Source organism: Zalophus californianus, chromosome 1 (assembly GCF_009762305.2).
Source record: "Zalophus californianus isolate mZalCal1 chromosome 1, mZalCal1.pri.v2, whole genome shotgun sequence".
Classification (NCBI taxonomy): domain Eukaryota; kingdom Metazoa; phylum Chordata; class Mammalia; order Carnivora; family Otariidae; genus Zalophus; species Zalophus californianus.
Window position 1 is genome coordinate 61232825 of NC_045595.1, and position 26790 is coordinate 61259614.

Genomic DNA, 26790 nt, shown 5'->3' on the forward strand with positions numbered 1-26790 from the left:
CTATACTGTAGATTAGTAGTAGGTTTTCAAATCAGGAAATGTGATTTTTCTAACTTTGTTCTTTTTAAAGGTTGTTTTGGTTATTCTGGGTCCCTTGCAATTCCTTATGATTTTAGGATTAGCTTGTCCATTTCTTTTAAAAATGTAGTTGGAAGTTTGATTGGGATTGCATTGAATCTATACATCAATTTGGGGAGTATTTCCATTTTTTCTAATTTGTAAACATGGAATATCTTTCCATTTATTTAGGTCCTTAATTTCTTTCAGCAATGCTTTGTGGTTTTCAGTGTACAAATATTACATTCTGTTAAATCTATTACTGTTTTATTCTTTTTGATACTATTGTAAATGAATTTTTAAATTTCATTTTGAGATTGTTCATTGCTGGTTTATAGAAATACCATTGATTTTTGTATGTTCATCTTATATCCTGCAACCTTACTGAAGTTTATCATTAGATTGCTTATTATTAGACCTGATAGTCTCTTGGGGGGGGTTTCTTTAGGGGTTTTTTATATATAATATTATGTCCTCTGGAAATAGAAATAGTTTTACTTCTTTTCTTGTTCTGGATGGCTCTTATTTCTTTCCTTGCCTTATTGTTCTGGTTAGAACCCGAAGGACAGTGTTGAATAGAAGAGTTAAGAGCAGACATTCTTGTCTTGTTCTGGATGGCTCTTCTTTCTTTCTTTGCCTTATTGTTCTGGTTAGAACCCGAAGGACAGTACTGAAGAGTTAAGAGCAGACATTCTTGTTTTGTGCCTGATCTTAGGTGGGAAGCTTTCAATTTTTCACCATTAAGTATGATGTTAGCCATGGTGATTCATAGATGCTATTTATCAGTTTGAGGAAATTCTCTACTATTACTCATTTGTTGAGTGTTTTTCTCATGAAAGGGTATCAGATTTTGTTTTTTTTCCTGTATCTATTGAGATGACTATATATAATTATATAAAAATACATATTTAGGGATGCCTGGGTGGCTCAGTTGATTAAGCATCTGCCTTAGGCTCAGGTCATGATCCCAGGGTCCTGGGATCGAGCCCCACATTGGGCTCCTTGTTCAGTGAGGAGCCTGCTCCTCCCTCTGCCTGACGCTCCCCCTGTTTGTGCTCTCTCTCTCTCACTCTCTCTCTCTGACAAATAAATAAAATCTTAAAAAAATAAAATGTATATTATATAAATTATCATATATATCTATAAAACTTTGTTGTGTTTTATTTCTTTTTGCTTGCTTTAGATTTAGTTTACTATTCTTTTACTAGATTCTTAAGGTGAAAATTTTAGTTGTTTTGAGATCTGCCTTTTTTTTTTAAACAAAGGCATTTATACCCATGAACTTCCCTCTGAGCACTGTTTTCACAGCATCCTATAAGTTTTGATATATTGTATCTTAATTTTCATTCATCTCAAAGTATTCTCTAATTTTTCTTGTGATTTCTTCTTTGACTCATTGGTTTCTTAGGAGTATGTTGCTTAATATCCATAAAATATGTGAATTTCCCAAATTTCCTTCTGTTATTGATTTCCACTTTCATTCCATTGTGGTCAGAGAAGATATTTTGTATGATTTTTTAAGTCTTTTAGATTTGTTGAGAATCGTCTTATGATCTAACATCTTATCTAACCTGAAGAATGTTTCATGTGCACTGGAGAAGAATGAGTATTCTGTTGTTGGGTTCCGTGTTATGTAAATGTTGATGTGGGGCTGCAAGTGAACAGTCAAGAAAGAATTCTTGAGACATTTTTGGTTCAAAAAGGTGCTTTCTGTCCATAGGGACAGGACCTTCAGGCAGAAAGATTTACACTTTTGCCTTATGAATCTGGTGGTTACATGCTTAATGCTCAAGGCGGGGGGACATGTAGGGAGTATTAGATCATGAATGTTTCTTCAAATTTCTACTTGTAACACTACTTTTGTGAGATTTCTCTAGTGCTTATCATTCAGTTCAATATTAACTATCAGTGAGATATACAGGCAGACATGAGACGCTTTAAGAATATAGCAACCAGCACTTAATTTGATCCTTATCAAAATTATGCAGGCCATAGGTCAGCTTACTGGGCTAAAGGTGAACATTTTTTTGCTTCTATCCTTCATCAGATGTCTGTTAGGTCTCTGTTTTTGTGGTGGGGCATGCCTTCAACACTAAACCAGGAAGTTTAAAATTCTGCCTTAGCATTCACTTTCTGCTTATGCAGAGGTGAGATCTTAGAGCCTTCTCAGATCTCTTCTGAGATTATGCATGATCCTATGCATGTGCCTGTCCTTTTAGATTTCCAGAAAAATGTTGGAGCTTTTCAAACCCCCTGTGGGTTGTCTCATTCCTCAGCTTGCCCTTTGAGCTCCCTAGCTAGTCTCTTGTTTGCCCCAGCTGCTACCTGTTACCTCAAGCAGACTGATGTTTAAAAATTCAGCTAACATACCATAACAAGGCTTTAGCACTGAAAGAGACTCAATGAAATTGAATAAAGATGAGCCTTTCGAGTGGGGGCTCTTCTAAGGTACCACTAACCAGGTCGGATAATGGTTTCCCTTTGGGAATGAGGCTTTCAAAGATCTCCAGCCCCACTCTGCTCCCTCTGGTCCTGGGAGTGCATGCTGTTTTGGGGGGTTTTTTTTCAAGGTTGCTGCAGAGCTGGAGAGCAGGAGATGAGACTAGAGTAAGTTAAAATGCCAGAAGATTGAGATGTTTGTCATGACTGTATGCAGCCAGAATTGCTACAAGCCTTTGGTTAACTTCCAGAGTACCCGAAAATTTGGTTCTGATACATTTTGCCATTTTTCTCCGTTTTCATGGAGGGGCAAACTTCTGGAGGTCCTTACTCTGCCATTTTCACTGGCATCACTGATAAAGGAAAGACAGGGTTCTAAGCCAATGACCAAGAAAGAATTCTTGAGATGTCTTTGGTGCAAAAAGGTGGTTTTATTAAAGCATGGGGACAGGACCCATGGGCAGAAAGAGCGGCTCCTGGGGTCATGAGGAGTGACCCATAATGTACTTTCAAGTTGGGAGGGGGTTAGGGATGGCGTAAGCCTCCCAGGTATTTTGGAAACAAGGTTTCCAGGATCCTGAGGGGGCGAGCTATTGTTGGGAAAAGGTCATTTATTATTGTTTAGTAAACCCTCGGTCATGAGACCCTTCAGATGTATATGCTTGGAGGATGATTGCCAACATGTATCTTGGTGGAGATGGGGGCGTTTGAGATAAAGGAAGTTTCCAAAGGAATTTTTATGTTAAAGTAGACTTACAGCATCATGGGGGTTGCGTCTAACTTTGCCTTTTGCCCTTTGCAAAATATTAACATGGAGGCAGCTGAGTTCCTAGAGGAAGGTCACTCTGCCTGTTGCAAGGACTTGTCAATGAGCTGTAAATAGTGAGGAAATTTAATAATTTTTCTTTTGCCTTTGCTTCCCACATCATTACCACCTTCAGTTTTTTAATGGGGTCCTGGGCTACCCATGGTGTGAGGGGGCAGTCATGTAAGATTTCTAATAGTGATGTTGAATCATTTCTTTTCAGTTGATCAAGAACAAACATCTTTAGCTTTGCTGTTATTATGTAATAATTCAATGATTTGGCACAATGAAATGAGTAGCTAAATCATTTTTTCATTCTTTCAGGGACTTAAAATATAAAATTGCTTTTGAATTTATGTAAATTCTGTTGTTGAGAAGAAGAAGTTGGGAGGAATTCTGAGATTTTTTTTTTGGTTGGAGGCCGGTGCCTTGGGTAGTATTGCAAGATGTTGTTCCTGTTAAATTATATTAAAACAATGCCTGTTTTCTTCTCGTGGTTTACATTTTCAGGGCACCTTTGATGATTACTTGGAATTATTCCTTCAGTTTGGTTACGTGAGCCTTTTCTCCTGCGTTTACCCATTAGCAGCTGCCTTTGCTGTGTTGAATAACTTCACTGAAGTTAATTCAGATGCCTTAAAAATGTGCAGAGTCCTCAAACGGCCATTCTCAGAACCTTCAGCCAATATTGGTGTATGGCAGGTAATTATATGAGAAAAAATTATTCCTTTGGAAAAAAATAGCAAAATGGGCCCTTATGATTAAAAATAAAAGTGATAAGGAGAGATTTGGGAAAACTGGATGTTATCCTTTTTTTTTTTCCCACAAACTAGCTGTGTGACTTCAGACAGTTATTAACTTTTTCTGGACCTTGCTTTCCTTGTTTTTAAAATTAGGGATGGGGGTGCCTGGGTGGCTCAGATGGTTAAGTGTCTGCCTTCAGCTCAGGTCATGGTCCCGGGTTCCTGGGATCGAGTCCCGCATCGGGCTCCCTGCTCCTTGGGAGCCTGCTTCTCCCTCTGCTTCTCTCTCTCTCTCCCTCTCTCTCTCCCTCTGTCTCTCATGAATAAATGAATAAAATCTTTAAAAAAATAAATAAAAATAAAATTAGGGATGGGGTGGGGGAGGTAATTATAATTTCTATGACCCCATTGAGATGTAAAATTCTGATAGTTTTCTAGTAAAGTATCCAGCTGGGATTCCACCCACTGGGTGATAATGAGGCTATCCCACTGCAATGTCAGTGCAGATCATGTGAGGAGCCTAGACTTCCACACTCATCCAGCAGTAATGAGGTTCCCTTTTCCAGTTTCTGCTGGGATGATCTCAGATAAAGCGTAATGGAGAGTCAGACCTTTCTCCACCACTCAGCATAGCAGAGGCCGCATGGGAGTGCACATGAGGCATTTGTACCCCTCCAAGCAAGAGGTTTCAATGTGGGGGTTAGCAGGAAGCCAGAACTCTGATCCCTGTCCAGCAATAATTAGGATCCCATCCCCCACCTTGGGGGTCAGTGGTGTCGAAATGGGCAACCTAACAAGATGTTGTCCCTTCTTTCCCTGCTGGAGTGGTGTTAGAGGAACCAACTAAAACAAAAGTTTTAAATAAAAAATAGAATCTTATAACACCCGAAATATCCAGGCTTCTATTAAAAAATCATCGTACCAAGAACCAGGATGATACCAAAGGAAAAAAAAAAGGTGACGCAGTCAGTAGATGCCACCATCAAGGTGACAGATGTTAGAAATATCAGACAAAGATTTTAAAGCAGCCTTGATAAAATGAATACACCTAAAACAGATGGAAAAATAGAATATCTCAGCAAAGAAATAGAAGATATAAAAGAGAGGCAGATATTTTAGGAGTGGAAAATATAAGTAAAAAACTCAGTGTATGAGTGCAGTAGCAGTAGCAGAATGGAAGGAGTAGAGGAAGAGCAGAAACTGGAAAATAGAGCAATAGAAATGATTCAGTCTGAATAGCAGAGAAAAAAATAGATTGACAAAGTAAATACAACCTCAGAGACCTGCGTGGCTATAACAAAAGATCTAATGTTCCTGCTGTCGGTGTCCCAGAAGGAAAGAAGAAAGGAGGGGCTAAAAAATATTGAAGTAGTAATGGCCAAAACTTTTGATTTGGCAAGAGAACTAAAACTACAGATTGAAGAAACTGAGTGAATTGAAAACAGAATAAGCCCCAGAAAGTCCATGCCAAACACATTGTAATTAAACATAGGAAAACTAAAGACAAAGAAACACTTGAAAGCTCCAAGAGAGAAATGACATGCTATCTACTTATAGGTGAAGACAATTAGAATGACAGCCAATTTCTCACCAGAAACCATGGAGGCCAGAGGAAAGTGGCATAGTATTGTTCAAGTGCTTAAAGAAAAGTACTGTTAATACCGAATCCTGTTCAGAGAAAATATCCTTTGGGGATGAAGGGAAAATCAAAATGCTCTCAGATAAAGGAAAACTAAGAGAATTTGTTGCCAGAAAACCTGTCCTAAAAGAATAGCTAAAAGAAGTTCTTTAAACTTAAGGAAATGATAAAAGAACTGACCTAGGAACAGTAGGAAGAAAAACCACAGTAAGCAAAAATACAAGTAAACATATTAGACTTTCCCAGTCTTGAGTCTTTAAAGTTATATTTGACAATTGAAATAGAAATTATAATACTATCTAATGATTCTAAATATATGTAGAGAAAATATTAAGAAAATACTATACAGAATGGTAAGGGGAGGTGAGGTTTCTGTACATCACTCTAATAAATGATGACACAAGTAGACAATATATATAAATAGACTGTCCCCAACTTACAGTGTTTCAAATTACGATTTTTTGACTTTACAACGGTGTGAAAGCAATACATATTCAGTAGAAGCCATACCTCAAATTTTGAATTTAGATCTTTTCCCAAGCCAGTGGTATGCAGTATAATCCTCTCTCCTGATGCTGGGCAGCAAGCTGCAGCTCCCAGTTAGCCACATAGTCCAAGGGTAAACAGTCCATACACTTAGAACCGTCTATATCCACACAACCTTTCTGTTTTTTACTTTCAATACAATGTTCAACAGATCACATGAGATATTCAACACTTTATTATAAAACAGGCTTTGTGTTGATTTTGCTGAGCCATAGGCTAATCTAAGTGTTCTGAGCATGTTTAAGGTGAGCTAGTCTAAGCTATGATAATTCAGTAAGTTAGGTATATTAAATGCATTTTTGTCTTATATTTTTAACTTACAGTGGGTTTTTTGGGACATAACTCCTCCTAAGTCAGGGAAGATCTACACAGACACACAATGTGTAATGAATGTAATATATATTACATATATAAAGCATATATATATAATCATATGTGTATATAATATAATACCTAGAGCAACCACTAAAAAGCTATATAAAAGATACATTCAGAAACAGATAAATCAAAATGTAGTTCTAAAAGATGTTCAGATAACCCACAGTAAGGCATGAAAAATAAAACACAGAAATGAAAATACAGAAAACAAAGAAATGGCAGACTAAAGTCAATATCAATATCAATAATTATATTAACTGTAAAAGGTCTAAAGGTACCAGTTAAAGACAGATAGTGGTAGAGTGGATTAAAACACATAACCCAACTATATGCCGTCTGTAAGAAATTGGGTTCAAACATAATGGTATAAGCAGGGTAAAGGTAAAAGGAGAAAAAAAACATGTGTGGAAATACTAGAAGAAAGCAAGAGTGGTTATATTAATGTTATATTAATATATTATGATATATAATTATAATTAATATACTAATTAATATGTTAATATTATGTTAATAATAAAATAGACTTCCGAGCAAAGAAAATTACTAGAGAGAAACATTTTACGATGATACAAGGGTAAAATTACCAAGAAGACATAGCAATCTTAATGTGTATGCCCTGAACAACAAAGTTTTAAAATATGTGAACCCAAAATTTATAGAACTAAAAGGAGAAATAGATAAATCCACTATGATAGTTGGAGACTTCAACATTCCTCTCTCAACAGTTGACAGAACAAGAGAGAGAAAGTCATCAAGGGTATAGAAGAACTCAACACCACCACCATCATCAGATAACAGAATCTAATCTGTGTTACAGAGCAGTCTGCTCAACAATAGTAGAGTACACATTCAAGTGCTTACAGAACATCCATCCGGGGGAAACAAACTTTAAAAATTGAAATCATATATAGTATGTTCTCTGAAGTGGAATCAAACTGATCAATAATGTAAAGATAACAGGACAATCTCTAAACACTTGAAGACTAAATGACATTTCTTAATCATGGGTCAAAGAAGTGTCAAGTGGACTCAAAAGACATTGAAAACAAAAAGACAGCAGCATATCAAAGTTGGTGAGACACAGCTAAAGCAGTGGTGACAGGGAAATTTGTAGCACTAAATGCATATATTGGAAAAGAAGAAAATGTTTGAAACAGTAATCTAAACACCTACTCAGGAAACTGGAAACAAAGAACAAAAGAAACCCAAAAGAAGCAGAAAGAAGAAACTAAAAATAAGAGTACAAATTGATGAAATGAAAAACAGAAAAATAATAGAGAAGATTAATGAAATAAAGAGTTGATTCTTTGGAAAGATCAGTGTAGTTGATAAACCTCTAGCAGGACTAAAATAAGAAAGAAGAGACAACCATTATAAAAATGAAACAACAGGTATCACTATAGACCCTTCAGATATCAGAAGTATAAAAGGTAATGTTATGAGCAACACCACACATATAAATTTGACAACTTGGTTAAAATGGACCAATTCCTCCAAAACACAAACTACCATGACTCGCCCATTATGAAATAGATCATTTGAGTAGCTCCATAACTGTAAGGAAATTGAATTTGTAATTACAAATTTCCAAAAAAGAAATGCCATGACCCAAATGATTTCACTGGCAAATTCTAACATTTAAAGAAGAATTAATACCGATTTTACACAATTTCTTCCAGAAACAGAGGAGGAGGGCATATTTCCCTATTCATTTTATGAAGCTGGTATCAGTGTGATAGAAAACCAGAGTACGAAAAAGGAAAACAACAAACCAATATCCCTTGTGAATAAATATACAAAACATCTTAATAAACTATTAGCAAATATAATTCAGCAATCTATATAAAGAAGTATAGACCATGACAAGTAGGATTTAGTTCAGGGATGCCAGCCTGGTTCAATATTAGAAAATTAATCAGTATAATCTACTATATTCATAGTCTGCATGGTTATATCAATCAGTATATTTAAAGCATTTGACAGAATCCAGCATTCATTTTTGAAAACTCTCAGAAAAATAGAAATGGGGGTATTTCTTCAACTTGATAAGGAACACCTATTTTCTTTTAAAAACCTAAAGCTAACATCTAACATCATACTTATTGGTGAAATACTGAATGCTTTCCTTCTAAGATTAGGAACAATGCAAGGAAACCCACTGTCACTAGATTGAACATAGTACTAGAGGTTCTAAGTAGCATAATAAGGCCAGTAATGTCTCCAGTTTACCAGTGAGGTCTCTAGCTGACCTCAGGTGTATGAGCAAATCCAGTCAAAGTCAGCTGAGACCAGAATTGCTGGGATGAGCATATCCTAGATTGTCCACCCACAGAATCAGAGTTAAATAAATGGCTGTTTGAAGCCACAGAGTTTGGGGTTGTTGGTTATGTAGTAATAGCTAACTGATAAAGGAAGACTCAGTATTTGTAATATATCAGTTCTCCTTTAATTTACAAATTTACAAATTAATTAATCTACAAATTAATTCACAAATGTAGCACTATCCCAGCTAAAGTTTTTCTTTTAACTACATAAACTTATTGTCAAGTTCTCAGGGAAAAGTAAGTGAAATAGAATAGCAAGACAACTCTAAAGAAGAAAAGGGACATTTACCACATGTTAATACTTATTATATAAGTTCAGTTATTAAAGTAGTGTGGTACTGGAGCATTAGTAGACAGTCACACCAGTGGAACAGAATGAAAAGTCCAGAAATGCATTATACGGTATAGGTGAAATCTCAGTTCAGTAGGGGAAACAATTGTCCATTAATATCATTGAGATAACTAGGTCTCCAGATAGGGGGAAAAAGTTTGCTCTTCTAAAGTTCAAAGAAGACAAAACAGGACACAGAATGGGAGAAAATATTCATAATACAGATGTCTTCCAGAGGACTTGTATTCAGATTAGGAATTCTTATAACTCAATAAGACATTTCAGCCGATAAAAACATGGACAATGATTTGAAGGAGTACTTCACCAAAAAAATATGCGAATCATACGTATATGATTTCAATTATATGACATTCTAGAGTATACAAACTAATTTATAGTGACAAAAAGCAAATCAGTGTTTGTTTGGGGCCAGGTGTGAAGAGAAGGATGGATTACAAAGGATCATGAGGAATCTTTTGGGGGAAATGGAGATATTCTGTATTTTGTTTGTGGTAGTGATTTCACAGGTAAATACATCTGTCAAAACTTGATGAAGTGTATACCTTCAATGGATGCAGTTTATTACACAAATTATAACTCAGTATAGCTGTATTTGAAAAACACGTTTTATGATAAATGTATTAAAAGTGCAGGAAGACAGGCACTCTTATATGCTACTGATAGGAGGGTGAACTGGTCAACCCTGTGGAGTGCAGCTTGGCATATTTATCAAAATTATGAATGCATGGTACCTTTGACTCAGGTAATCCATGTTTAGGAATTTATCCTAATTCCACACTTGTTAAATGATGTATTTACATGAAAACTAATTGGAGCATTGTTTGTAATAGCAACTAATGCCCACCAATAAGGAAATAGTAAAATAAATTCTGATACATCTATGCAATAAAATATTTAAGCAGTTGTGACAAAGAATGAGGGAATTCTTTGAGTTCTGATGTAGAATATTCTTCAGGACATTTTAAGTGACAAAAGCAAGGCACCGGACATTAAGGGTAATAAGAAAGGGTATATACTTTCAAGTTTGCTTATATTTGTATATAAAGTATGTGGAAAGGTACAAAAGAAATATAATAATAGTGATCATTTTGTAGGGAGAACAGGAACTGGTGAGAAGGGGGGAAGGCGTACATGAGTGCAAGGAGACTCTTCACTTAGAGTGTTTCGGTTCTGAGCTATGTGAATATAATTATTAAAAAATGAATAAATAAAAAATTTAAGTTACTTAAAAAGAAGGTAAACAAAGTCCAGAGTAGGTTTGTTGTAAAGACAACTATGGAAAAATAATTAGATTACACAAAGGGTTCCTAAAATAAGAGATAGCAGAAATTCTCCACGAGACAAGAAATTTATTCAGTTTGGATCTAATCATGTTTCGTTTTGCTTCTTTTAAAATTTTAATTTCTGGGGCTCCTGGGTGGCTCAGTTGGTTAAGTGTCTGCCTTCGACTCAGGTCATGATCCTGGGGTCCTGGGATGGAGTCCCTCACTGGGCTTCTTGCTCAGTGGGGAGCCTGCTTCTCCTTCCGCCTGCCTCTCCCACTGCTTGTGCTCTCTCTCTCTCTCTCTCTGACAAATAAATAAATAAAATCTTTAAAAAATTTTTTTAATTTTAATTTCTAAAAGTAATTTTCCTTAGAATTAGTGGGACATTTTTCTGATTTTTTTAAATTAAAATGCAGTTGACATATAGTGTTACATTTGTTTCAGGTGTGCAACATAGTGATTGGATAAGTCTGTATGTTATGCTGTGCTCCCCACAAGTTAGCTACCATCTGTCCCCATACAATGCTGTTACCATTTACTGTATTCCCTACACTGTGCCTTTCATCCCCATGACATCTTCATTCTATAACTGGAAGCCTGTATCTCCCCACTCCCAGTGGTTATTAAGTAGTGGTCAAGTGTTACACATTAAAGGAAAGAAAGAACTACCAAGCAGTGGTCACAACATTTCCACAGTCAGTTCTCAGTACTGTGCTCCATGAGACTCCTCATGGGACCTTGGATCAGTTTGTTAAGTAGCTCAGTGGGGCATCTGTATTTTTCTAAAGTCTCACAAATAAATGCCACTAGAAAAGGATCACTGTTACGGTGCCTCAGGTATAGCTGAACCAGATGTTCTGTGTGATGTGTCAAAGTAGGGCAGTCACAAAATAAATTCTATTTGAAATCATAGTGAAACATTTTTTCTGGTGGCCCCATTTTAGATTCCCTATAGATATGAGTAGAGTAACCTTAACAGCGTACTCCTCTAGGATGTATTCCAAATTCTCAGGTCCCTGGCCACCTCCAGTTGGGAAGGTAGAACATACTGCTTTGGTTATTCAAGCCAAAAGTATCTAAAATGCCTTGTAACAGTGTGCTTTTTTAAGCTAAAGAAAATCACAGCATTATAGAGAAAAAGCTTAAAATGTACTTGGAATATTTAGAACAAGGGAAAGGCTTTTCCTTTGATTTTGGATAATACAAAAAAAGGATGAGGAAATATGGAAGAGGTCATTGTGGTTTTTAATTTCACATTTTTCCCCACTTTTAGTTGGCTTTTGAAACAATGAGTGTCGTATCTGTGGTCACCAACTGTGCTCTCATTGGAATGTCACCACAAGTGAACGCCCTCTTCCCAGAGTCAAAATTGGACCTCATTTTGATTGTAGTAGCAGTGGAGGTAAGTGAAAATTTAAACCTATTTTAAATAGTCTCCACATCAGATGTCTCTGTTAAAGCAGAGATAACCTAAAGCAGTGATGTCCCCGACTGTCAATGACTAGCAATTTGGCGACATGCATTTCCTGGTTCAGGTAATGGAAAGACCTGAGGTTTGAGGCTGTGCATTCCCAGTTGTTGCCCAGGTATGAAAAAATCACCATGGTGCGGATGGGAAAGTGGCCTTTCCAGCCGTTCTACTGACCTGTCTAATGCTGAGTAGATAAATCCTATTTGAAATAGATTTCTGTAGATTTAAGATTTTTTTAGTCTCTTCTAGGGATCTGTCATTTCTACTTTCTTATTAAGCAAATAAACCCCAAGAAATGCTTTTTGATTAACAGTTTAAGTCTCATTAGCAACAGGTGTGGAATTCATTGTGAAACTAAAACACCAAATGTAATGTATAACAGGAAGACTCATAATTTCACATACAAAGTACAAGTAGGCTGTTTGTGTACTTTTTAGGTTTTCATTTTATCATGTTTCTGAATGTAGCTTACTGTAACATTTTGAAAATTCAGTACTGACCAACTGGAAAGGGAAGAATTTGCAGGAATTTTTTTATTGCTAGTGATTATTATTGTCAGGAAGATTCTGACCTTTCATTTTTAGATATTTAAAAAATAGAACAGTTGTGGAAAGTTATTAAAGCAGAATTTAGCAGGATTATAGAGCGGCCCTAAGGCCTCAGGCCCGAGGGCTGACTAGAAATGAAACTGGACTTGTACATTTCCAGTAGTGGCTGAAGAAAGAGATTGTGCTTTGCTGTATTTACTCTTCCTGCGTATTTAATAGGAATCTGTGTTCATGGTAGATGCTATATGCAGAATATGCGTTTGGAGAAGGATTTTAGACAGCAGTGAGTAGGAGGGAAAGGGAATGGCTCTAGCAGAGAAAAGTAGGTCTGTTTTGAATTTTGAGAGTTGAATAGGATTTTGGAGAGTTGTTTGCAAGGCTGATTTCTCACCTGTGTGAGAGATCAAAGCAGGTATCTTAGACAGGGGATGGCCAGCTGCCCAGGCTTATAGCATACCTTCTTGATATAGGATATGGCCCTTACTTTGCCAATACATTCAGAGTTAATTAGGCTTTAGGGACTGACTTACACTTAAAACTAATGAGACTCATAAAGGACTGACCAGAATGCCAGGCAATTAATTTACCATAAGGAGATCTTTCCCAATGACTGTAACAGTTGGTTTCTTAGAAGATTTCCTGGTAAAGTGGGACCCAGAGCAAGAGGAGTATGTCTTGAGATGCAAGGAAATGGAAAACCTGAAAACCATCCCTTCCCCCAAATTGAGCAGAGCTCTGCTGTGAGCCTGTGCTCGGTGTGTTCACTGCCCACCTCTTGATTTTGCCTTCACTTTCTCTAGATTTCTGGCCAGTCCAGTGTTCTGTATATTCCCATTGCTACTGCTTTCTTTTGTACTTGGCGATGCCTTAACATCAGATATCCAGGGCCTGGCTCTTCTCACTTGATTTGGGAGATTGCCTGGCCTATGGGAGTGTTGTTGCAGGTGGCACTCCTCCAGGGGTTTGCTGGCTGCGTGGGGTGGGGCCACAGTATTTCTGTGGTGTTTGGTTAGAGTGTCTCAAAGTTTGGTCTTGCTTGGCTGCCCCTGTGCTGGCCCTTTGGCTAGAGAGCAGGCTTTCTTGCTTGTTTTTTGTCTGTGCCCATTGGCATTTCTGGTTCTGCTTCCTCAGCCCTTAGTTTGGTACATACGAGGTAAAGAGGAATCCCTGGGAACTCATCACCATGTGCTCCTTAGGGTCCTGGGGTCCCTGGTGAGTCTGCTTTCTTCTTTCTACCCTTCAGAGTTTTCTTATGTTTATTTTATGTATAATGTCCATGGCTTTTAGTTGTACTTAGCAGGAGGAGTAGTGGCAAGTACTTCTGTTCCATCTTTCCAGAAGTAGAAGTCCTCACTTTTTTATTCCTTTTTTTTTTTTTTTTTCTCCTTTTTAGCTTAGGAACTTTGCACTTACAAAGTCCTTTCTTTGGGCCTAGATAGCACACTTTAATTCCTTAGGTCTCAGCTCAGATGTCACAGGGCTCCCAGACTTTTCTGATTCCTCCATCTCTGCTGGATCTCTTGTTTGTCTCTCAGGAAGCCTTGATTGGCCTTCCTCATGGTGATTATCCCACTTAATTGCCTTGCATTTACTGGTAGGCGTGTTTATGTAACGTCTGTTTCTCCTGTGCACTGTCAGCTTCAGAACAGCAGGGATGATGTCGACTTTTCTATCCAGTAAATCAAACTGCTAGTAAGCTAGAATAGTAACTAAAACATGGTAGGTAGGCATTTCAGTGTTGACACAAATGTGGAATTAATAAATTAAGCTGTTAGAAAGGGAAATGGGCATTTCTTTTTTTATTTAAAAAGGAAAAAATGGATATTGTTCTTTTTTGATAAATTTATATTCAGTATTATATGACTATATTTGTGTATAACATTTTCTAAGTTCTACTTATAGAACACAAAGTGGCAAGTGCTCATTTTTTTTATTCCTTAATTAAATTATACTCAGTATTGAGAACTTCTATGTATATGACACTGAATCTGGTGCTAAGGAAAGACAAACTGTCTTTTTATTTTTGTCCTCAAGAACTCTGCTTCTTAATGTAGCTGAGAATATGTGCACATTTTACACACACACACACACACACACACACACACACACACACACACACACACACGTATGCACATCCCCATAAACAGACATGGTTAAATACTTCTACTAGAGATGCAACTAGGAGGTAGAAATGGCATGCCAAGTGAATGATCTGTGGTAACATGGAGGAGGGGAATCATGAATAGCATCCAAAGACAGGAGGCCCTTTGCTGTCTTTATCTTCTTCCTTTGGTGAAGTCTGAGGCCTCCTTATGGCATATTTTGGGAAAGCTTGGATGTGAATTAATCCTGATTTCCCAGAGCAGTTTAAAAGGCATTTTCTTCCCTGCTAGTAGAGACTTCTCACTCTGAATTCTGAGTGTAATCTACTCCTAAGTTAAGGTTACCTGGCAACCTGAGGGTGGGAGACAAAAGCACAGCCACAGGCTGATTTAGAGTCAGTCATGACGTAGAAGAAAGTTTTCAGCTTAAAAATAATCCACGGGGCACCTGGGTGGCTCAGTCTGTTAAGCGTCTGCCTTCAGCTCAGGTCATGATCCCGGGGTCCTGGGTTCGAGCCCCGCATCGGGCTCTCTGCTCCGCGGGAAGCTTGCTTCTCCCTCTCCCACACCCCCTGCTTGTGTTCCCTCTGTCGCTGTGTCTCTCTCTGTCAAATAAATAAAATCTTTAAAAAAAAAAATTAATCCACATAGGCCAGAATACCAGCAATGTTTTAGGCTGTTTCATTACCAGCTAGACTTACACCTCTGGGCAAGAAGTATTTCTTTTGGTTACCAAGATTAAATCCTTATAAGATAAAAGTGATCTCTTTGGTGTGTATTGGTTTTTTTTTTTTAACAAGATAACTCATTAGAATGTTATCAGTATTTATTAATATAGAGATCATTACTAATATTGAGATCACCCAGAGTTAAGTCAAAGGATGAGGAGGTGTGAAGAGGTGATAACTAAAGGTATACTGCTCCTTTCATTTTTTTTATTGTGATAAAGTAAACATAACATAAATTTACCATTGTAACCTCTTTAAAAATTTTTAACTGTGGTAAAAACACGTAATATGAAATTTACCCTCAACCACTTTTAAGTGTACAGTTCAAGACATTAACTATTCAAGACATTAACTATTATCTGTTAAACACTAACTACCCTCCCCCATTCTTCAGCCCCTGGTAACCACCATTCTGCTTTTGTTCCTATGAATTTGATTACACTAGGAATCTCATATAACGGAATCACCCAGTATTTGTCCTTTTGTGTCTAGGTTATTTCCCTTAGCGTAAGGTCTTTAAGGCTCATCAGTGTTATAGCATGTGTCAAATTTTCCTTCCTTTTTAAGACCAAATGGTATTCCATTGTATGTATATACCACATTTTATTTATCCATTCATCAGTCAATGGACATTCGGGTTGCTTCTGCATTTGGCTATTGTGAATAAAGCTGCTGTGAACATGGGTATACAGATAATCTCTTTTGAGTCTCTGTTTAACTTCTTTTGAGTATATAGCCAGAAACAGAATTTCTGGATTGTATGGTAATTCTATGTTGAATTTTTTGAGAAAATACCATACCATTTTCCATAGTAGCTACACCGTTTTACATTCCCATCAGCAATGCACAAGTGTTCCCATTTCTCCATCCTTGCCAACACTTATTATTTTCTGTTTGTTTTTTTTTTTTAAATAATAATTACCCTAATGGGTATAAAGTAGTATCTCATTATAGTTTTGTTTTCCATGATAACCAGTGATGTTGAGCATTTTTCATGTGCTTTTTGGCCATTTGTGTATCTTTTTTGGATATCTGTTCAAGTTCTTTGCCTATTTTTGAATTGTGCTGTTTTTTGGTTGTTGATTTGTAGGGGTTTTTTATATATTCTGGATATCAATCCCTTATTAGATGTATGACTTGTAGATACTTTCTCTCATTCTGTGGGTTACCACTTTACTCTGTTGATACTACCTGTTGATGCACAGAAGTCCAGTTTTTCTACTTTTTCCTTTTTGCCTGTGCTTTTGGTGTCATATCCAAGAAATCATTGCCAAATCTAATGTCATGAAGCTTTTGCCCTATGTTTTCTTCCAGGAGTTTTATAGTTTTAGGCCTTAAGTTTAGGTCTTTGATACATTTTAAGTTAATTTTTGTATATAAGTGTCCATATTCCTTCTTTTGCATGTGGATACCCAGTGTTCCCAGCATCATGTTGAAAAGACTCTCCTTTCCCCAGTGAATGGTATTGGCACCCTTGTTGAAAATCATTTGACCATATATGTGAGGGCTTATTTCTGGACTCTGTATTCAGTTCCATTGGTCTCTATATCTGTATTTTTTTAAACCACTTTACTGATGTGTGATCAACATAGAGAAAGTGGTACAACTTGGTGAATTTGGTCGTAAGTATACACCTGTCTTTATGCCAGTTACCTCACTGCTTTTATTACTGTAGCTGTGTAGTAAGTTTTCAGATTAGGAAGAGTGAGGCTCCCAACTTTGTTCTTTTTCAAGGCTGTAAAAGATTGTTTTGGCTATTCGGGTGTATGTTTGTTTTAATGTGCTTGTAGTAACTGAAGCTACTTACTGATTTTTTAAAAACCCTTGGGTTTTTAAAAAAACCAAGCTGGGTTTATATTGGCACAGATTGGTATTAAAATAAGTCTTCCTTTTCTACCACAGTAGTATATTTGAAGATTTATTTGTTTTTATTTTATTACTTTCTTCCTATTGCAAGGACCCCAGCTTTGTTTTCTAAATTGAAAATTTTGTGTGTTAGAACAAAATCTAGCTCAGAGAAAGTGTTAGAAGTAACCAAAAAATTAGTAAGTTAGCTAGTTTTATTTTAGTGTTGCTGAGACCTGAGCTGAATGCCATCTGGTCTTGTAATGAATCCAAAAAGTAGAAAGTTTAATAGAAATTAGAACATATGCTTTTTTTGGTTTATTACAATACAAGTTGGTAAAGTCACACTGAAATTCTAATTCAGAATGTTATAGAAGGTTCACTAAAACCATCCATGGGTCAAATTAACATGTTTCTGTGTGTAAGATTTTTCCTTTTAATCTGTAGTTGTGTTTTCAAACAAGGAAGTAAAATCTTAAAATTATATTTAATTTTGTGTTTTTTCCCAGAATCCAGGTAAAGTATCAGTATTAAGTATTGAGTTTTAAAAAATGTTTTGCCTGTAGGACATTAAATTAACAGCATATATTCATTCATGGCCCCTAAAAGAGTAGAAATTTCACTAATTCAAAACCTAATAAATAAGCCGTAAATAAAGTAAATTCTTGTGTAAATTTTTAGCATCTTGATGGAAACAGCAATTTTAAGAGATCTTATTTTAGTTATTTTCTCCAAATTAAGTAACATCTAAAATATATTTATGTGATTAGAATTTGTTAACAAAACAAGAGACTTAGAAAATATAATAGTCTTATAAAGCTGGTGTTGAGAGTATTCTTACAATTTAAATTGTGGATGAAGTTTTTCTGGTTCAAACTTTTCAAGCCAGGAAACTTTAATTTTCATTTAATTTTTGATTCTTCAGTTTTTTGTTTTTTTTTTTAAAGCTTGACATAGTGCAGCATAAAATTCAGTTAAAGGCAAAAATGGTCAGTACTGTATGCTGGTAAGCACCAGGTCACATGTCACAACTTTTGTGTATTTACTGCCATCTAGTGTTTACTTTAAAAACTAGGGACACTTAAACACTACTTTTATTGGTAAAATGTTACAAAAATTTTTTATGGGCTGATCAAAAGAATAGCCTGCCAATGTATGAAACCATGTGAAAATTCCATTTTCTAGGTTAAAAATAGCCAGGTAATGGCTGTGTTATAGCTCAGCCCACAAGATTAAATCAACATCCAAATAAGTTCTTTTAAATAATAATCATTACCCTCACTTTTGAGGCAAATTTAATTTATTTCTTGGATGTAATTTCAAACAAAGGATCACTACTGGTTGTTTTTTGCAAAGGATCACTACTTTAAATGAGGAATCACACAAGAACTCCAATTCCTAAAAAATAGAAATGACCTAAAATCTCTAAATATCTAAATATCACATGTTTGGTAATCATTTATTTTAGAATTAAATGCATTCACAGGGGTGTCTGGGTGGCTCAGTTGGTTAAGCGGCTGCCTTCGGCTAAGGTCATGTTCCCAGAGCCCTGGAATCAAGCCCCGCATTGGGCTCCCTGTTCAGCAGGAAGTCTATTTCTCCCTCTCCCTCTGCCCCTGCCCTTGCTTGTATGCTTGCTGGCTCAGTCTCTCTTTCTCTCTCTCAAATAAATAAATAAAATCTAAAAAAAAAAAAAATGCATTCACAATTCTCTTTTAATTCTAAACTTGGTAAGATGCATCAGTCATACATTCTGAATGCGAACAATTCGCCTACTAAATGCTACTTTTTTCCTCAGGTGAAAGCGAATTAACTATTCACCCCAGAAGTTATACTGCATTTCTACTGTTCAGGTCCTGGTGCCCACGAAGCCAATTTGCACCATGCATGTTTAATTGGTAGTTTTTAAAAATATCGCTTAATTGCAATTACTTTTTAAAAAAAAAAGGAAATTATGTGATTTTTTTTTTCCTAGAGCTGCTTAGAAACAGAATTGATTCTCATCTGCTTGTAATGACTAAGGTGTCATTTGAGAATGGATAGAGCCCTTTGGGTTCTTTTATGCCCTGACTCACAGGGTTTATTTTCTATTATTTATTTATTTACTTATTTACTTATTTATTTAGAGAAAGATAGAGCAGGAGGGGGGTAGAGGCAGAGGGAGAGAGAGAATCTGAAGCAGGCTCCACCCTGAGCGGGGAGCCCAATGTGGGGCTCCATCTCAGGACCCTGAGATCATGACATGAGCTGAAATCAAGAGTTGGGTGCTTAACCAATGATCCAACCAGATTCCCCTATTTTTCTATCTTTAAAAAATGGTTTCAGACTTAAAGCTGCAAGCATAATACAGATAATTCCTGTATTTATTAGGATTCACTCATTTTGAAACTTTTGCCGCCATGAATGCTCTCTCTCTCTTTTACTCCCTCTCTCTGTTGATTTATATTTACATTTATGTGTATGAATACATATGGGTACTTCAGAGTGTGGAGATTCTATCCCTCTCCTGCCCCTTAGTGCACCATGGCCCTGGGCCGGTCCCTTCATCTTGTAGGCCCGTTTCCTTGACTGCAGATTGAGACCAGGGCAGCTGCTCATGCAGGGATGCTCTGAGTACTAGAAATGACAAGTGTGAGACCTAATCACATGGGTCTGGCCTTGTGCAGATGCTTGATAAATGCAGGTCTTGTTAGCACTCTTAAGGGACAAGATATAGACACGATTGTGCATGTGAAATTCCATACACAGAGCTGGGCATTTGGCAGAGGCTCAGAGCTGAGAACTGTACTTCTAACTGGCTTGGCAGTGGCAGAGTGAAGCTGTCCTTCTCTTTATTGTCACTGTCATCATTATTTGTGAAGTGGGTGGTGTAGCAGCATGGAAGTAGCTTGGGGTGTCAGAGGCCAGAGGTAGATGAATTAGCACCTCAGCTCTTCCTCTTCGTCCTGTGTGCCGTGGTTTGCTCCGATATAAAATGAGGGTGTTGGTAATGTACAGCAGAAGTGATGGACGCCAGGTCTGATGTGGAGGAGGAAGTGAAAAAGTGGAAACAGTGAACAATGACACCATTGTTACTGGGTTAATATTTTAGCAGCTCATCGCATAGATACCTCTCTCCCAGCTCTGTTCCCCCCATGTAACACTGAATTGGTTTTGTTTGTGCTGCAGTTTCTCGATTATATGTTAGTCTCCATCTCATGTTTCCATTCTGTGACAGGACTCCATTTTTCTTCTCTTCCCGATCTTCTCGCTCCCACACCTCAGTCGAGCCCTCCTTCCCACCCATCATCTCACCAAGCCTTGCTGATTCTGACTTGGAGTATCTGTTGAGTCTCTCCTCCCTTTGACCATTGGTGTGGCTTGAGTTCAGGCTTTCACCATTTCCCGTCTAGACTTTTTTTTTAATTTTTAAAATTTTATTTGTTTCACAGAGAGAATGAGCGCAAGCAGGGGGAATAGCAGAGGGAGAGAGAGAAGCAGGCCTTGATCCCAGGACCCTGGGATCATGACCTGAGCCGAAGGCAGACGCTTAAACAACTGAGCCACCAGGCGCCCCCCATCTAGACTTTTTAAAAAAACAACTTTATAGATATAATTCATACATCATACAGTTTCCTCATTTAAAATGTACCTTCCCCAGTCCTCACCTAGACTTTCACAGCCACCAGGGTGACTGGGTCCTTCTCAGCCTCCTGGCTTTATGCTTTCTGTGATTTGCTCCATGCTCTCTACTTCTGGAGTGGTTATTCCAAAACAAAATTCTGATCATATTTCTCCTCTTAACGTGAGAAAGGTCCTTAACGTGAATCTCCGTGGCTTACAGAAGAAATGCCTGGGTTGAATATCAGAGTCTTCACAATAGCCCTTCCCTTGTACCTTCCCTGTCATCCCATTTCACACTTGGACATCCCAGAGCCCTTCCTGCAAGTTACTGTTAGCATTTACTAAAACTGTAGGACACTGATGCACTTTTTCCACCAGACCGAGCCTCCTAAAGTACTGGCAAGGACAGGCGTGCAGTAAATATTTAACAAATGAGAAGTGTCCACTGAGTCGCTTTTACTCTTTGTTTTCAAGTGATTAAGCGATTGCTTGTGAAATGTTTAATGAATAAATATAGTCACGCATGCTTGTTGTTTTCCCAGTGAATATACAGTTGGAATTATTCAAGAATTAATTTCAACTTTATACTTAAAGACTTTGATGTATTTTGGGGAGTATATCAACAAAATCCTTAGGTAAAATATTAAAATTATTTATAAGAAAAGGTGAGCTCAACTAGGCAGTATGACACAGTAGTTAAGAAATGGCTCTGGGTTCAAATCCTGGCTCCACCATTGATAAACTCTCTGTCATTGAATGAGTTTAGTACCTACAATTATTATGAGGATTAAATGAATAAATACACATGGCATGCTTACTACAGTGCCTGGCAAGATTAAGTATTCAGTATTTGTTATTGTTACTGTTGTTTCAGGAAAAGAATCTCTTCTCATAGAAATCTCTTTACCTAATTGAAAGGTCTGATTAAACTCTGAGAATTTAATTTAAAAGCTTGATTAGGAAGAAACCCACAACCAACTATTCATCTGGTACTCCTTCCCAGCATCAGAGGATGTGTTGGGCTCCTAGGAAGGTTTTTGACTTTTTTTTTTATTGTTATGTTAATCGTCATATATTACATCATTAGTTTTTGAGGTAGTGTTCCATGATTCATTGTTTGTGCATAACACCCAGTGCTCCACGCAGAACGTGCCCTCTTTAATACCCATCACCAGGCTAACCCATCCCCCTACCCTCCTCACCTCTAGAAGCCTCAGTTTGTTTTTCAGAGTCCATCCTCTCTCATGGTTCATCTTCCCCTCTGACTTACTCCCCTTCATTCTTCCTCTCCTGCTATCTTCTTCTTTTTCTTTTTTCTTAACGTATCTTGCATTATTTGTTTCAGAAGTACAGATCTGTGATTCTGCAGTCTTGCACAATTCACAGCACTCACCATAGCACATACCCTCCCCAATGTCTATCACCCAGCCACCCCATCCCTCCCACCCCCCACCACTCCAGCAACCCTCAGTTTGTTTCCTGAGATTAAGAATTCCTTATATCAGTGAGGTCATATAATACATGTCTTTCTCTGATTGACTTACTTCACTCAGCATAACACCCTCCAGTTCCATCCATGTCGTTGCAAATGGCAAGATCTCATTCCTTTTGATGGCTGCATAATATTCCATTGTGTATCTATACCACGTCTTCTTTAGCCATTCATCTGTCGATGGACATCTTGACTCTTTCCACAGTTTGGCCATTGTGGACATTGCTGCTATAAACATTGGGGTGCACGTACCCCTTCAGATCCCTACATTTGTATCTTTGGGGTAAATACCCAGTAGTGCAATTGCTGGATCGTATGGTAGCTCTATTTTCAACTGTTTGAGGAACCTCCATACTGTTTTCCAGAGGGGTTGCACCAGCTTGCATTCCCACCAACAGTGTAGGAGGGTTCCCCTTTCTCCGCATCCCCGCGAACATCTGTCGTTTCCTGACTTGTTAATTTTAGCCATTCTGACTGGTGTGAGGTGGTATCTCATTGAGGTTTTGATTTGGATTTGCCTGATGCTGAGCGATGTGGAGCACTTTTTCATGTGTCTGTTGGCCATTTGGATGTCTTCTTTGGAAAAATGTCTGTTCATGTCTTCTGCCCATTTCTTGATTGGATTATTTGTTCTTTGGGTGTTGAGTTTGATAAGTTCTTTATAGATTTTGGATACTAGCCCTTTATCTGATATGTCATTTGCAAATATTTTCTCCCATTCTGTCAGTTGTCTCTTGGTTTTGTGGACTGTTTCTTTTGCTGTGCAAAAGCTTTTTATCTTGATGAAATCCCAATAGTTCATTTTTGCCCTTGCTTCCCTTGCCTTTGGCGATGTTTCTAGGAAGAAGTTGCTGTGGCTGAGGTTGAAGAGGTTGCTACCTGTGTTCTCCTTTAGGATTTTGATGGACTCCTGTCTCACGTTTAGGTCTTTCAACCATTTGGAGTCTATTTTTGTGTGTGGTGTAAGGAACTTGTCCAGTTTCATTCTTCTGCACGTGGCTGTCCAATTTTCCCAACACCATTTGTTGAAGAGACTGTCTTTTTGCCATTGGACATTCTTTCCTGCTTTGTCAAAGATAAGTTGACCATAGAGTTGAGGGTCCATTTCTGGGCTCTCGATTCTGTTCCATTGATCTATGTGTCTGTTTTTGTGCCAATACCATACTGTCTTGATGATGACAGCTTTGTAATAGAGCTGGAAGTCCGGAATTGTGATGCCGCCAGCTTTGCTTTTCTTTTTCAACATTCCTCTGGCTATTCGGGGTCTCTTCTGGTTCCATACAAATTTTAGGATTATTTGTTCCATTTCTTTGAAAAAAGTGGATGGTATTTTGATGGGGATTGCATTGAATATGTAGATTGCTCTAGGTAGCATTGACATCTTCACAATGTTGGTTCTCCCAATCCATGAGCATGGAACGTTTTTCCATCTCTTTGTGTCTTCTTCAATTTCCTTCATGAGTTTTTTACAGTTTTCTGAGTACAGATCCTTTGCCTCTTTGGTTAAACTTATTCCTAGGTATCTTATGGTTTTGGGTGCAATTGTAAATGGGATTGACTCCTTGATTTGTCTCTCTTCTGTCTTGTTGGTGGTGTATAGGAATGCCACTGATTTCTGTGCATTGATTTTATATCCTGCTACTTGACTGAATTCCTGTATGAGTTCTAGCAGTTTTGGGGTGGAGTCTTTTGGGTTTTCCACATACAGTATCATATCATCTGCAAAGAGTGAGAGTTTGACTTCCTCTTTGCCGATTTGGATGCCTTTGATTTCTTTTTGTTGTCTGATTGCTGTGGCTAGGACTTCTAATACTATGTTGAATAGCAGTCGTGAGAGTGGACATCCCTGCCGCATTCCTGACCTTAGGGGAAAAGCTCTCAGCTTTTCCCCATTGAGAATGATATTGGCTGTAGGTTTTTCATAGATGGCTTTTATGATATTGAGGTATGTACCCTCTATCCCTATACTCTGAAGAGTTTTGATCAAGAAAGGATGCTGTACTTTGTCAAATGCTTTTTCTGCATCTATTGAGAGGATCATATGATTCTTGGTCTTTCTTTTGTTAATGTATTGTATCACGTTGATTGATTTGCGGATGTTGAACCAGCCTTGTAGCCCAGGGATAAATCCCACTTGGTCGTGGTGAATAATCCTTTTAATGTACTGTTGGATCCTATTGGCTAGTATTTTGGTGAGAATTTTTGCATCCATGTTCATCAAGGATATTGGTCTGTAATTCTCCTTTCTGATGGGGTCTTTGTCCGGTTTTGGGATCAAGGTAATGGTGGCCTCATAAAATGAGTTTGGAAGTTTTCCTTCCATTTCTATTTTTTGGAACAGTTTCAGGAGAATAGGTATTAATTCTTCTTTAAATGTTTGATAGAATTCCCCTGGGAAGCCATCTGGCCCTGGGCTTTTGTTTGTTGGGAGATTTTTGATGACTGCTTCAATTTCCTTAGTGGTTATAGGTCTGTTCAAGTTTTCTATATCTTCCTAGTTCAATTTTGGTAGTTGATACATCTCTAGGAATGCACGCATTTCTTCCAGGTTATCTAATTTGCTGGCATAGAGTTGCTCATAATATGTTCTTAGAATTTTTTGTATTTCTTTGGTGTTGGTTGTGATCTCTCCTCTTTCATTCATGATTTTGTTGATTTGGGTCATTTCTCTTTTCTTTTTGATCAGTCTGGCCAGGGGTTTATCAATCTTGTTAATTCTTTCAAAGAACCAGCTCCTAGTTTTGTTGATCTGTTCTACTGTTCTTTTGGTTTCTCTTTCATTGATTTCTGCTCTGATCTTTATTATTTCTCTTCTCCTGCTGGGTTTAGGCTTTATTTGCTGTTCTTTCTCCAGCTCCTTTAGGTGTAGGGTTAGGTTGTGTATTTGAGCCCTTTCTTGTTTCTTGAGAAAGGCTTGTATTGCTATATACTTTCCTCTCAGGACTGCCTTTGCTGTATCCCAAAGGTTTTGAATAGTTGTGTTTTCATTTTCATTGGTTTCCATGAATTTTTTTAATTCTTCTTTAATTTCCTGGTTGACCCATTCATTCTTTAGTAGGATGCTCTTTAGCCTCCATGGATTTGAGTTCTTTCCGACTTTCCTCTTGTTATTGAGTTCTAGTTTCAAAGCATTGTGGTCTGAAAATATGCAGGGAATAATCCCAGTCTTTTGGTACCGGTTGAGACCTGATTTGTGACCTAGGATGTGATCAATTCTGGAGAATGTTCCATGGGCACTAGAGAATAATGTGTATTCCGTTGCTTTGGGATGGAATGTTCTGAATATGTCTGTGAAGTCCATTTGGTCCAGTGTTTCATTTAAAGTCTTTATTTCCTTGTTGATCTTTTGCTTAGATGATCTGTCCATTTCAGTCAGGGGGGTGTTAAAGTCCCCCACTATTATTGTATTGTTGTCAATGTGTTTCTTTGCTTTTGTTATTAATTGCCTTATATAATTGGCTGCTCCCATGTTAGGGGCATAGATATTTACAATTGTTAGATCTTCTTGTTGGATAGACCCTTTAAGTAGGATGTAGTGTCCTTCCTCATCTCTTATTACAGTCTTTGTCTTAAAATCTAATTTGTCTGATATAAGAATTGCCACCCCAGCTTTCTTTTGGTGTCCATTAGCATGGTAAATGGTTTTCCACCCCCTCCCTTTCAATGTGGGGGTGTCTTTGGGTCTAAAATGAGTCTCTTGCAGACAGCATATTGATGGGTCTTGTTTTTTAATCCAATCTGATAGCCTGTGTCTTTTGATTGGGGCATTTAGCCCATTTACATTCAGGGTAACTATTGAAAGATATGAATTTAGTGCCATTGTATTGCCTGTAAGTTGACTGTTACTGTATATTGTCTGTGTTCCTTTCTGATCTTTGCTGCTTTTAGGCTCTCTCTTTGCTTAGAGGACCCCTTTCAATATTTCTTGGAGGGCTGGTTTCGTGTTTGCAAATTCCTTTAGTTTTTGTTTTTTCTGGAAGCTTTTTATCTCTCCTTCTATTTTCAATGACAGCCTAGCTGGATATAGTATTCTTGGCTGCATATTTTTCTCGTTCAGTGCTCTGAAGATATCTTGCCAGTCCTTTCTGGCCTGCCAGGTCTCTGTGGATAGGTCTGTTGCCAGTCTAATATTTCTACCATTGTAGGTTACATATCTCTTCTCCCGAGCTGCTTTCAGGATTTTCTCTTTGTCTCTGAGACTCGTAAGTTTTACTATTAGATGTCGGGGTGTTGACCTATTATTGATTTTGAGAGGGGTTCTGTGCCTCCTGGATTTTGATGCCTGTTTCCTTCCTCACATTAGGGAAGTTCTCTGCTATTATTTGCTCCAATATACCTTGTGCCCCTCTCTCTCTTCCTTCTTCTGGGATCCCAATTATTCTAATGTTGTTTCGTCTTATCATATCACTTATCTCTCGAATTCTGCCCTCGTGATCCTGTAGTTGTTTCTCTC

At 37.6% G+C, this 26790-nt stretch overlaps 1 protein-coding gene across 2 annotated transcripts in view; it reads left to right on the forward strand.

Moving 5' to 3' along the window:
- ANO10 (anoctamin 10) overlaps window positions 1-26790 on the forward strand; it is a 235919-nt gene that overhangs the window by 45162 nt on the left and 163967 nt on the right. For both annotated transcript variants that reach the window (XM_027587535.2, XM_027587534.2), the window contains exons 10-11: window positions 3812-4003; window positions 11822-11950. In XM_027587535.2, the coding sequence (XP_027443336.1) occupies window positions 3812-4003; window positions 11822-11950 (321 nt within the window). The remainder of the gene's footprint in view (window positions 1-3811; window positions 4004-11821; window positions 11951-26790) is intronic.